At 29.5% G+C, this 12899-nt stretch overlaps 2 protein-coding genes across 7 annotated transcripts; one reads left to right on the top strand and one right to left on the bottom strand.

Annotated features, from left to right (window-relative positions):
• Nucleotides 1–749: 749 nt before the first annotated feature.
• On the bottom strand, nucleotides 750–12828 carry LOC113368395 (G kinase-anchoring protein 1-like). 4 transcript variants are annotated; one of them, XM_026609944.1, is made up of 7 exons: nucleotides 3596–3706; nucleotides 3203–3492; nucleotides 3016–3135; nucleotides 2518–2880; nucleotides 1633–1753; nucleotides 1410–1564; nucleotides 750–1017 (listed from the first exon to the last, which is right to left on the bottom strand). In XM_026609944.1, exons 2-7 carry the CDS (start codon nucleotides 3374–3376, stop codon nucleotides 982–984), a joined length of 969 nt encoding a protein of 322 aa, XP_026465729.1. In that variant the 5' UTR covers nucleotides 3377–3492; nucleotides 3596–3706; the 3' UTR covers nucleotides 750–981. The 4 variants fall into 4 exon arrangements, with proteins under 4 accessions (XP_026465729.1, XP_026465728.1, XP_026465727.1 ...); XM_026609943.1 differs by lacking the exon at nucleotides 3596–3706 and adding an exon at nucleotides 12718–12828 and having other exon boundaries at nucleotides 751–1017; nucleotides 3016–3138; XM_026609942.1 differs by having other exon boundaries at nucleotides 751–1017; nucleotides 3016–3138; nucleotides 3625–3721.
• On the top strand, nucleotides 3920–11866 carry LOC113368394. Of its 3 annotated transcripts, none has more exons than XM_026609940.1 (6): nucleotides 3920–3937; nucleotides 4399–4576; nucleotides 4637–4713; nucleotides 4824–5003; nucleotides 5068–5147; nucleotides 5386–11866. In XM_026609940.1, the coding sequence occupies exons 2-6, from the start codon at nucleotides 4404–4406 to the stop codon at nucleotides 11743–11745; spliced, it is 6870 nt and encodes a 2289-aa protein (XP_026465725.1). In that variant the 5' UTR covers nucleotides 3920–3937; nucleotides 4399–4403; the 3' UTR covers nucleotides 11746–11866. The 3 variants fall into 3 exon arrangements, with proteins under 3 accessions (XP_026465725.1, XP_026465724.1, XP_026465723.1); XM_026609939.1 differs by having other exon boundaries at nucleotides 3933–4002; XM_026609938.1 differs by lacking the exon at nucleotides 3920–3937 and adding an exon at nucleotides 4017–4252.
• Nucleotides 12829–12899: the final 71 nt, after the last annotated feature.

The following is a 12899-nucleotide window of genomic DNA, read 5'->3' as shown; positions in this document are numbered from 1 at the left end:
AAAAGACCATACTAATTTTTGCAAACTTTGACGAATTTTTAAAGCTAAACCAGTTGTCGTAGAGCCGTAATATTTTAGTATGATCTAGAAGACTATGGTATCTACCGTCAAAAAATTAATCATAAAGATCTTCGAATTTTTTTTTTTAAACTTTATTACAAGAAAACGGCCCGACCGATATCTACCAAAAACTAATCAGCACGATTTCCAACGGTTTTTGAATTTTCAAAATCGATTCAGAATTGCGGGCTAAAACGTAGACGAAAAATTTTTTACTTTTCTGCGATTTATAAAGAAACGGCTTGGCCGATCGTCACACAAAACTGACAAACAATAGTTCTCATCGAGATATATCGAATGGCTTTTCAATTTTTGAAATCGGTCGAACCGTTTTTGACAAAACATCGATTTACGGCAAAAAATCTGTTCACATACACGCGTACACACACATACACACATACTTTTTCCAAATTTGGTCTCATTCGATTCAGAATGGTCGAGAAAACATAAAATTAGCGAATCGGATTTTTTTATGAAAACATAAACTTCTCCTTCGGAAAGTTAAAAATTATTAATCAAAATACTTAATGATAGTTTCTTGAATAATAGCATGTAACATTTGTTCAATGAAACTCTTAATAATCTTATGAATATATTTTTATCTTATGAGTATATTTCAATATAAAATAATCTTTTTGAATAGAATGATATATAACTAATTAATAGGTTTAATACGTATGCTGTATCACATATACATTCACTTAAATGTAAATTATAACATTTTGGGTTATTAAAAAATTTCATTATATAACATATCTCTATATAATCTTAACGGAATAAGCTAGATACTGATCAGTATTAAATCAAAGTATTAAATTCATTTCATTAACTCTTGTTATTAAAACTTCAATTAAAGAATGGAAATGTAAAATAGTTTCATAACATAGAATTGTTTCTGAAATTATTTCTTCAGTCAGTCCTTTAGTCTGTTCTAGTTGCAGCATTATCCCGTTTTTTCTGAGAAAATAATTATCATAAATCCCTCCATAATAATATATAATTAAATATAACCTACACTTACAAATATTGTATACTTTTTTATATAGAAATTAAGTGCATTGAAGTGAACCAAATATATAATTCTTGAAATATATGTACAGAAATACTGAATTTGATACAGAATAAGATATTTATAAATAATATCTGATAAACATATCAATTGGTTCAATTCAAATCATGTCTTGAAATTTCTGTTGACATATCGAATCTCACAGATTTTACTCGAAACTGGAAAATACCATACAAAACTAAAAATGTCTTTACATACCCAAACATATAACCAATAATTTGGAAAATATCAAAGAATTATATTTCAACAAAAAACCATGATTAAAATTCCCAATACATACCTTATCCTTCCCTTTATGGTCCTTTTCAGTTAAATAATGCACTTTGGATTTTTCTTGTTCTAACTGAGCATGCAGTGACTGTACTTCTGCAGTAAGTTCAACTTGAACACGAGTCAAACGATCAACTTCTACAAGAACTTCTGCTTTATCTCGCACTGAAAACGTATATTTATATTAAGTAATTTTGATTCAATTTATTGTTGAATGAAATTTGCCAACTTACTTTCCCCTTGACCAAGAATGCTACAAAGTTTCTTATTTCTAGTTTTAACAGTCAATAACTCTGCTTTCAAGTCATCTACTACTGCTCGAAGTTTTTGTATTTCTTCATCTTTCTTTTCAAGCTAAAAGTGAAGAGATTTTCTATCATTTGTGATATTTCAAATTATTATATTAAGAGCATATAACTATATCCTTGTAATTATTAAAATCACATAAAATAATGTGGTTGCTATCTAATATCAACAAGCAAGATGGAAAATTGTGAATTGTGAACTCAATATCACAACTAATTATTAGATATTTGGACAATTAAATGCATGTAAATGTTAAAAGAATACCAAAATCAAAACAAGAATATTGAAATGAAATAATAGAAGAATGCTGAATTTTCTTGCAAATCTAATAAATTCAAAATATTCCTTGAATACTTTTCAAAATTTGTTGAAAATTGAAACAAGTATTATTATTTCAGGGGCCGTGACAATACCATACAGTAAACAGAAATTGTAATATTTAAAAATTCATCAATAATTGAATTATTATTAATACTTTAACAACACATTTTGCTAATCTGTTCTGCTAAATTGTCAGCTTGTATGTACATGAACCTAATTCTTGGAACGCTCAGATCAAGAGTGCAAAACATATCTTTCTCTTCTGCTACTATATATTAACTTTGATTAATAAACAATCAATGACTTAGAATATCAATATGAACAAATATTGAATATCAAAAGGGCTTTGTTTAGAATTCAGCATCATTCAGTCGGTTAACACAGATAGAAAGCAGCAGCAAAACCCATTTTATTTTAGAATTATCACAATATATATATATATATATATATATATATATATATATATATGAGTGTTATAAATGATAACTCACTTGTTCTTTATATTGTGCGGATGTTATAATTTCAGTTGTAGGAGGCTGTCGTACTTGAATGGTTTCTCTCATATGCTCTTTAGATAACTCCTCTTTAGTATCCATTTGCAATCTTGAGAAAAACTCTTTATCATTCTCAAAATTTTCCTCTACTTCTTGATTGATTGTTACATTAACCTCTTCATTTACATTTCCCGACATTAGATTATTAAACTGGTCCAAGGACATAACTTTAGACTTATTCTTTTGTTTTTTATTTTCTTTCCCATCAATGTTATCCGATTTACCAATTACTTCATTACATTTCTTTTGCTTATTCAGATGTTTCTTTTCTTCAAACTCTAGCTTAGATAGAAGTAGAGCCTGTAGATTTTCAAAAATATTGAAATATTATAGATAAACAAAATGCATGAAATATCTTTATAAATATAGTTATCAGAAGCATAATTCCATGAAATCATTTTCTTACTTAAAGAAAATGTTTTAATACTTATCAACCTGTTGTAAATCATCTTCATAGCACTCATCAACTAATTCATTATCCTTTTGTTTCCATTGCTCCCATTGCTCAGTACTTTTATCATTTTTTTTCTTCTTATTTTGCTGATTTGTTTTCGACTGCTAAAAAAAATATCTCATCAGTTTTGTACAATTCTAGTTTTTAAACATAAAATAAATAATTTACCTGAAGGTTCTTAGGATTGGGATTTCCTTTAGTTGTTTTTTTAGGTTCTGATTTATTGTTTCCTGCAGGTTTTTTCTTATTATTACAATTCTTTTCTTTATTCGGATTTTTTGGTCGAAAATCATCGTCTTCAATTTTCAGACATGCGAAACGTGATGGTACCGCCATTGCCATATTGCAGTTATAAGTTTTTCTACTTTTTATAACAGTCTTCACAGAATTAAAATATTTAAACCCCGCTATTTTAAATCTAAAATCTGCGATGTCAACGCTTGTTTAGTTCATGTAATCTGAAATAGTGAAAAAATAATTGAGACTGCTTCGTCTTTTGTTTTCTACTCCAAGATAAACCACAAAGAATATAAGGAATAATACATTAAAAAATGGACATACCGGTTATTTATTTGCAAAACAAACATTACCTTGTTCTTTTGAATTATGCTCGTAAATGGCTGACAAACGCCACTACTACTATTGAAACACGTTACCAAAACATTGTGAAGTTCGACTATTTAATCTATTAAGAATGACCAACATTTTACTATGAAAATTCTTAAATATTTTTTAAATTTAAAATTTAGAATTAATTTATAAATGAATATTAAAGCATTCATATATTTGTGTATTTATACTAAATAAAAACATATCCAAGGCATTTATCATGTTAACAATAATTTATTTAAGCAATTTTCTGATGTTGGTGTACCTTGGCGACGCTTGTTCAATGTATTGTGGGTAATAAACATGAACGCCCGAGATTATAAAATTCGTGCTAAAGTTTATTTTATATGTAAAACAATGTAAGTGACCTAATCAAAAATAGTAGAATATCAAGAATAAACCTGTGTAAAAGTGCATTGGAGTAAAAAATTATGTGTCTACTATTATCAGTTGTTCGCACATCTATCACTCCGAGCAAAGCGCGATTCGCCATTTGTAGTTACAGTCAACCTGCCAGATCCAATCATAACAAACATAAAATTTCATATATTTGAATACTATGCAATGAAATAAATTCAGAAAGTTCAAGTTATCTATAAAAACTATATCGTAAGAGAACGCATGAATATTTTAACTTACTCTATCTGCGAATGAAATTTAATATTGTACTGTGGTCATAAACCTTACACATTTTTTTTAATTAATTAAGTAACTTACCAATTTGTTCCTCCTAAATGTTTTCTTAATTATTATAGTTAACATGTGTGATCAAACTGAAATACAATATTTGGATGGGGACATAGTATGGGTGAAACTGGGGCCATGTTGGTGGCCAGGCGAAGTGTGGTCAGAAAATAAATTGCCAGAAGGAACTTTACAAGGCTTGAAAAAGTCGCCTTTTGCTGTTGTTAGATTCTTTGAAGAAGAGAAATTGTAAGTGTTCAAAAATGTGTTAAATAGTAGACTCATTATTAAATTATTTTTTTCTTTCAGTGGTTTTGTCAAGAGTGTTAGTGATATTTATCGGTATAATTGCAGTAGAAAAGATGAATTCATTAAGAAAGGACTTGGTAAACATACATACATATATATAACATTACATATAAAGAAATAAATTACATACACATATATACATATATATGTCTACAATATTATTTAACTATTGTTATTTTTATAATAGATAAATTTCGGGCAAAAAATAAGTTTATGGAAAAATTTCCTAATGATATTAAAAAAGCAGAGGAATTAACTGGTGGTAACCCAGCTATAGCTGAGGATTCTAAATATGCACCTAGCCCTAAATTGAGTTACAATGATTTATATGGCTCGCCCGTACAAAAGAAAAAAAAGACAACAAAAGGTGATTATTGACGACAACAATATGTTTCTAATAAATATTTTAATCTTTTGTATTTCTTTAATAGATATTAGCATTAGTAAAGCCAGTCCTTCAAAAAAGAATAAAAGTGGAATTCTCTCACCCAGCAGTGATTGGACCCCTAAGGTATGTTTATCTGGAGTTTTATCTCCTGATACTGAACACATATTTGTAAGATTCTTTAGAGCTCATTTTGATACATAATTCTTGAAAAAGATCATGCCAGAAAAATCTCTAATAAATTAAACATTCATTTTTGACAATAAAACAATGCACAGTTCAAATTTCTTGAATGTTGTAAAAACCGCATGAATTAATAAAATAATAATTAAACTTGAAATAAATTTACTATTGTTTATTGCAGTCACGGTCATCACAATTTAGTACACCTGGATCTTCTCAATATAACTCCCCAACAGGACCATCGTCAGATAAGAAATATAATTGCTACAAATGTGGATATAAAACAGATCGAATAAATGTTATAATAATACATTTAAAACAACATTCTGCAAGTGGATATGGCAGTTCACCAATATTTTCAAAATACTCTCCCAATAGCTCATATAATTCCAACTATCAAACACCAACAAGGGTTAGCGGTATATCAAGAACTAGTCAGCTCACGCAAGATGAATCACAGAATACTCCTAAAATGGCAAATAAAGAACCTAAAAGAGCTTTATCTGCTAAAGGTAAAATGTCACCGGGTATAAATCCTAAAGGAAAGAAACGAGGTAGATCAACAAAGAAAACTGATGTTTCTGCTAAGAAAATTAAATCAAGTGAACATGAAATTAAAAGTAAATTGTTGGCCGATTGGTCAGATGATCAAGATAGTGAAATGGAAGATACAGATAAAGAAAAAACTGCAGATACAAGCATGTCTGAAGACGACAATAAATTATCTACATCTGTAGTAGAACCAGATAAAGATGTATCTAATCTATCAATTAATGAAAATGAACAAGAAACTGCAGTTAGTGAAACTGATGTATCTGAATCTGCAAAATCAAAAGATGATGCATCTATATCTGTATCAAAAGATAAAAATGAATCTACAGATCCTATAATGGATATTAGTTTATCTAATAATAAAGATGATACTTCTATGCCTGTAGAAAATGATAGTAAATCTAGAACTAATTCTGTTGAAAAGTCTGAAGATGAAAGCAAATCAAAATCTTGTTTCGATTTTGAAGAAGATGATGTAATTGATGTTCCTAAAAGTCCAGGTAGAAAGATTCCTAGACTTATAACAAAGAAAACCAGAAAGGAATTTGAATATACGCCAGAACCTGCAGATATAAGTTCTAGTGATAAAAAGCAAGACTCTATAAAACCAGTGGTTTCAGATACAGTTGAACATACAAAGCTACTAGATTCTAAAGAGCAAAATGATTCCAATAATTTGGAACTTGATATAGATGATATCCTTAATAAAACCAAATTACCTGAATTGCCAGAAGTTCCACAAGATAAATTTGTTGATGTAGAAGTCAAACAGAAACCTTTACGAGAAATAATGTCTCCAAAAGAAAGAGGGAAAAGAATTTTCAAAAGCAAACAAATATTCAAAACTCGCATGCAAGAAAAATATGGAAGTGATATAAAGCCTATTGATGACAATGATATTGTTTTAGATGATGTGAGTAAAGATAACTTGAATTTAAGCGGTGATAAAGCTACAGAAAATGAAACAGACAGTATGAATAAAGAAGAAGATATTGAAAATAATTTAAATAATGACATAAAAGAAATTACAGAAGCTGATTTGAAGGCTGCCATAAGCACAAAATCTGATTTCAGTAGTAATGCAATGCATGAAGGCCAATTATCTGTAATTGATCCTATAGGTTCTGAAATTGATCCTGTAGTTTCTGAAATTGATTCTGTAGTTACTAAAATTGATACTGTAGTTACTAAAATTGACGATACTGACTCTATAAAAGAATCTAATCTCCACCCTGAAGAGACAAAATTACCTAAGTTAAGTGACACTAATAATGAAAAGAATGAAAATGATGATATTACTATAAAGAATACTGGAGATGTTCTCCCAGATGAAATACAGAATGAAGAAAGCATATCACTTTATAGTATTACCAACAGTTCCTTGCATTCAAATGACATTGCTGAACCAAAACAAATATTAAAGAAAAGAAAATCAAGAAGTTCGACTGGTGAAAGTATCCCAAAATCTCCAAGAATAGATAAACCTCCACAAATAATTCAAGAGTCAGATAAAACATTTAATGTGATTGAGAATGCAGTTATAGAAGAATCTTCAAAAATTGGTGATGACACCTTGCAAACCTCTATTAAGGAAGATAAAATAATTAGCAATGACAGTGATATTCTAAATGATAAAGATACAAATAAAAATGATAAATCAATTAGTGCAATAAATGTTGCTGAGTGTCTAATCAATTTTTCAGAATCAGCTCACTCTGAAAATATTGATGAATCAACAGTATCTCCTGCAAAAAACAAAACTACAACGCACAACACAACATTGTTGACTAAATCACCTACACTACCTGAACAAAAAGTGCCTCAATTGGGACTCGGCGCTATTGATGCTTCTGAACCACTAAATATAGAGAAGAATAATAAAATTGAAAACATTGATGATAAAAAGTGTGAAACTAATAATGTAGATAAACTTCATGTTGAGGTTGAAGAAAAAAAGTTGGAAGTACCAGATATTCAGTCATATATAACTGGTAGGTCTCAAACACCTGAAACAATTTTTAAAGCGCCAATGAAATCTCGCCTGCATAATATATTAACTGAAAGTCCGTGCTCTTCAGTATCTAATTCTTCAAAAGATATAATCAAAAATTCATCTTCCAAAGTTAAACATAATAAAGTTAGTGACATCTGTGCAAATCCTAAGAAACAATTTGTTATTAAGATGAAAAATGAGAAAAGTGCAGCTACAAATCAAAGTGATTTCAAAAGTGCTATTGATCAAATAGAAGATATCGAAACATTTGTAATTGAAAAACCAAAACCTTCTATACATAGAGATCCTGTAAATGAAATGCCAAAACAAATGAAATCAGAATTGAGAATTTTGAAGAAAGGTACCAAGAAGCCAGCTATAATAACTTCTAAAAAACATGTTCCTATTAAAAATGTTGCTCAAGATGACTCTGTTTTTGACATCAATTCCATGCCAATTGTTTTATCTGATGAAATTATAACAAATGATAATCTAGATCAAATGCAATTGGTGCTGCCAGAAAATGTTGATGAATCGAGCATGATTATTGATAATAATATAATAATAATGGATAAATCACATGAAATTGTAAACAAGATGGAACAAAAAACTCATGTGCCAAAGATGACACCTAAAATGCAAATTTTAAGAAAAGTAGAAAATTCAAAATCTATGTTAATTCAGAAAGCAGCTTCAAGCTCACCCAATAGTGCATTATTAGCAAAGAATCAAAGAGTTTATCAATCGCCAACCAAAACTAAAATTTTAAAACAAAACCCAACAGTTATTACACAACCTGGAAAACCTGGTAAATTCATAGTTATCCCATCATCTTCTTCTCCAGCTGGCAGCAAATATACAGTTGGAAAGCGTTTGCAACAAAAATCAATAATAGTTAAAACTACTACTAGTAATTCAAGTCAAGTTGGAAGTAATGAGGTAGTGAGCCCACCTGGTAAGCCAATTATACAAAAAGTAGTTCATCAAAAAGTTAATGTTGACTCTTCTGGAAATACTGTTTTGTTTATTACAAACTCAAATGGAGAACAAAGTAAAGTTGTTTTGACTGCAGATCAAAAGATGAAAAGTTCTGTAACTCCGCAGACGATAGTAACATCTAAAGGAGCAATTATAAACCCCAAAAATTCATCTGCCATCGTAACCACGTCAAAGCCAAGCCAGTTGCTGCTTACTAGTAAAGGCCAAATAATATCCAGGACAAATTTACAAAATACTGCAAAATTAGCACCTGCAACAATGAAACAAAAAATTCCTTCAAATGTGGGACATACCATGCTCACATCAAAGGGTTCTTTGGTCACAACATCAAAACTAATTTCTTCTTCTGGACAGATTATACAACCAAATCAACTAATAATGAATAAAGGAAAAGTATTATCTTCATTATCCCCTAATCAAATTAAGAAAACTGGAGCTACAAAAATAATTGTAAATAAGAAAACAAATAATCAACCACATACATTAATTAAAGATGTGAATCAAATAACAAAAAATATTTTACCCGAAAGAACAAAACCGCAGGTTCATAAGAAAGGTTTTGTCAAACTTTCTACACAACAATTGGCTGAGATGGAAAAATTAGGTTTTGTCACTGAAACGGCCCATGGTAAAATTATCACTCCAGAGGGAATAAAACACATGCAAACAATGACTCAAGATATCAAAATTGAACACCATCCTCATCAGAAAAAGATCATCAAGCCAAATACAACTTTAAAGAAAATTGGTCCTTTACCTAATGTTACAGAGAATGCTCAACTAATTCAAAAGAAAAAAACAATTATAATAAATAAACAACCAGCAATGCCACCTCTTACCCCAATTGATGCCAAATCTGTGGCATCACAAGAAGCATTATATCAAACAAATATTGACATGCCAACATCATCCGATGTAGAACATTCAGATAATTCAGATACTCATTCTATATCACAAACTCAAGAGCAACTATCATCTGCAAATGTTTCTGAATCTGATGCCAGTACAACATTGCCTCAAGAACCGGCTCTAACTGCTTTACCTGATGCACAATTACTAGCTGTGCCAGGAGAGACATTTAATGGACCTCTGGGATCTTTCTTCTTATGTTCTGTTGAAGAAAATGGGAATTTGACACCTATTGATAATCAGCCTTTATATTTGGATGCCAATAATCAACTAGTGCCAGCAGCAAATGTTCAGGACAATGTTTTGGCTAATATGTCAGAAGAAAATACTTTAACAGAACAAATTGCAGTTTCGCCTGCTGATGCAACTGCTGTTACTCCTGCTCAGATAGATGTGCCATTAGAAGGTTTAGAAAATCAACAAATAATTATTAATGCTGATGGCCAACAATTCATCTTAGATCAACAAAGTCTACTAGCCCTTAGCGAGCAGCAAATACTCACTACAGATGGGCAACAATTGATTTTACAAGGAAACGCTCAACAAATATTAGCAGCTCTTGCAGGAAATCAAGAAGTTAATACATTAGATGAAAATGTTTTAACTGTTAATGAAAATGTTTCATACCAACATGAATTTGGTAACAAAGATATACTTGCAACAGCATTAGCTAATACTAATGTTTTTCAAAATGATGGAACAAATCCAGATCTAGACATTTATCAAAATATACAACAAAATGATTATAAGCACTCTACAGTAAGTGAAACAAGTACAGCTTTACAACAACCTATCATGTCGCCATTAGAACTACCTAGTAAAAAAGCAGAAGATAGCGAAAAGATTGAAGAAATTAATTTTAATCAGAATATTGATGATAGCTTAGCTGTTATAGGAGTCAATTCAACAAATATACCTACAAGTTTAGATTTACCTATTACAATCACAAATCCAGAAATAGCACCAAAATCAACAAATCCATTGCATATGGCATGTGAAATGTTATATCAAACAACTTCATACAGTCCAGTAACCAGTAAAGAATTAGCGTCTAGTGATATTTTTCAAACACCAGATGTACCAATGAGTCATGAAAGTCTTGTACATAACAGTGATATATCAGCAAATTTAAGTATGCCTGAATTAAATAGTGATTGCAAAGATGAAGAACTCAATGAGCCAGAAAGCTCAAATACAACATTTTCAAATGAGTCAATGCCATTGCTTAATGACAATGAAAATAGTCAATTGGAAGTTGATATAGATTCAAATAAAAACATGCAAGTGGAAACAGAAGCTTCAACAAAAAATGAAACAGTTGAAGAATCTAAAGTTGTAGATACAACTTGTCCGCCAGCTGAAATAGAATTAGAAAATAATTTAATTGAAAAAAATAGCAATGAATTGGAGAACAAAAATATTATAGAAGATAGCATGGAAATTGAAAATAATTGCACCATGGAAAAAGATCATGAAACCAAAACACAAGAACCAATAGATAAAATGGAAATAAACAATGAGAACAATATATTTCCAGAAACGATAATTGAAAATCAAAATGTTTCAAATGTAGATGTGCAGGATTCACCAGCTACAGTTTTAGAATCTACTACCCACACACAGGTAGACGTTAAGGAAAGTTCAGTTACCGAATTAAGTGAAGATTGTAATCTAGATAAAAATACTATCGAAAGTAATCAGAATCTTAGTCCAACAAATATGGTTGTTTCTACAGAAACTGAAATTAGTAAAGTAGACGATACTAGTAATTCAGAAATAAATATCATTACTGAAGGCTTACATTTTGGATCAGAGCCATCAGACTTATTAACACCTAGCACAATTCCTGAAACAATAGTATCTCCCAGATCACCTTGTGAAGTACCAAATGACTTTTGTGAATCATCTAACTCTTGTGAAATTCCCATCCAACCAAATTTAAGGTATAATAAGGACGAAGAAAATATTGATGAATTGATCAATGATAATAATGCTAATGATATCGACGGAATGAAGAAAGATAAAGAACAGTTGAAGAACAATACTGACAAAACTGCAGAAGAAAATAATGATTTTGATATGAGATAATAGTATATCACGTAAATTTATTTTTAGGTTTACATTGTGTGTATGTGGGTGGTATGAACGTTGTGTAAGACTCTTTGGTAAAATGATCTTATAACATGAAATTGTTTTAATCTTGTTGAAATTGACATAGAAAATAAGTTTTATTTTTCTGGATTGATATAAGTGCTTATACTTAGGTTTAATAATACTGTATTTTTTGTAGAATTGTTTAGTAATGACGTTTTTATGTAAAATAATGATGAGGTTTACTCCTCTGTAAATAAAATCTTCATTATTTGATATATGAATCATATATGATATAGTTTTAATGTGTTAGTAATTTAATTGAATAAATATATATTTGACTGCTTTTATGTTTAAAAGGCATTATAGTTTAAGTCAGAATGAGAAATATAATATAAAAATATATCAAAAATAAATGTATCTAATTTTCTTTACACAAATAAATAATTATGATGATAATATAATGTTGTTTACAAAATTCAGGGGAAATAAACATTTTAAACCATTCGAAGATCACAATTATGAGAAATCAACTTTCAGCTGGTAAATTCACAAATATTCAACAACTCTATTTTGCATTAAAATTTTTTGAAATTCACGTTCATCAAGAACTTCATGGTTAAAAGTATTCTGCTAATGTAATGCAATGTCTATCAATTACTGTATATTTCTGTTTGGGAAAGGTATTGCTTTGTGTCATAATAGTTCAACGAATAGTATTAAAACAATAATCCAATACAGTATACAATACAATTGTCTTGTATACTGTAAGTATCTACTTATGTATGCAATGAATTTTGCAATAAGAACGGCCATAATATAACCCAAGAAAGAATATGATACAAATTACAAGAATAAAAGGCTAGTGGTTCTGTCTTCTTTTAGTGTTGCAAAATATATTTAAAAAATATACCCTTCCTATATGTCTAAAGATTTTGTTTATATTTTTTGTAATAAAAAATTACTTACCAAAAGTTTTCTTTTTTGGATAATGCACATAGGTGGGAATACGTCTTTCACAGTAAAATTGTATTTTAGCACTAACTTAAAAGATTTCACTTGTTTTGAGCAAGACTGGACTTAATTTAAAGTCAAAATAATATTTAAGTAGTGCCAACATCAGTAATACCATAACTTACCGACATTTATCT

The sequence above is a fragment of the Ctenocephalides felis genome, unplaced genomic scaffold, assembly GCF_003426905.1.
Source record: "Ctenocephalides felis isolate EL2017-DRISC unplaced genomic scaffold, ASM342690v1 CF-g0.4_SCAFFOLD_01170, whole genome shotgun sequence".
Classification (NCBI taxonomy): Eukaryota; Metazoa; Arthropoda; class Insecta; order Siphonaptera; family Pulicidae; genus Ctenocephalides; species Ctenocephalides felis.
The sequence above is the reverse complement of the archived record's forward strand: the minus strand, read 5'-3'. Positions and strand labels throughout refer to the sequence as shown.

What these genes read in the sequence shown, in the direction of transcription:
- LOC113368394 (XM_026609940.1), top strand. Translation starts at nt 4,404, where the DNA reads ATGTGTGATCAAACTGAAATACAATATTTGGATGGGGACATAGTATGG. An exon ending in ATTCATTAAGAAAGGACTTG is followed by an intron (nt 4,714 to 4,823) that starts GTAAACATACAT and finishes TTTTTATAATAG; the next exon opens with ATAAATTTCGGGCAAAAAAT. An exon ending in GAAAAAAAAGACAACAAAAG is followed by an intron (nt 5,004 to 5,067) that starts GTGATTATTGAC and finishes TTTCTTTAATAG; the next exon opens with ATATTAGCATTAGTAAAGCC.
- LOC113368395 (XM_026609943.1), bottom strand. Translation starts at nt 3,376, where the DNA reads ATGGCAATGGCGGTACCATCACGTTTCGCATGTCTGAAAATTGAAGAC. An exon ending in CCGCACAATATAAAGAACAA is followed by an intron (nt 1,754 to 2,517) that starts GTGAGTTATCAT and finishes CTTCACTTTTAG; the next exon opens with CTTGAAAAGAAAGATGAAGA. An exon ending in CATTCTTGGTCAAGGGGAAA is followed by an intron (nt 1,565 to 1,632) that starts GTAAGTTGGCAA and finishes ATACGTTTTCAG; the next exon opens with TGCGAGATAAAGCAGAAGTT.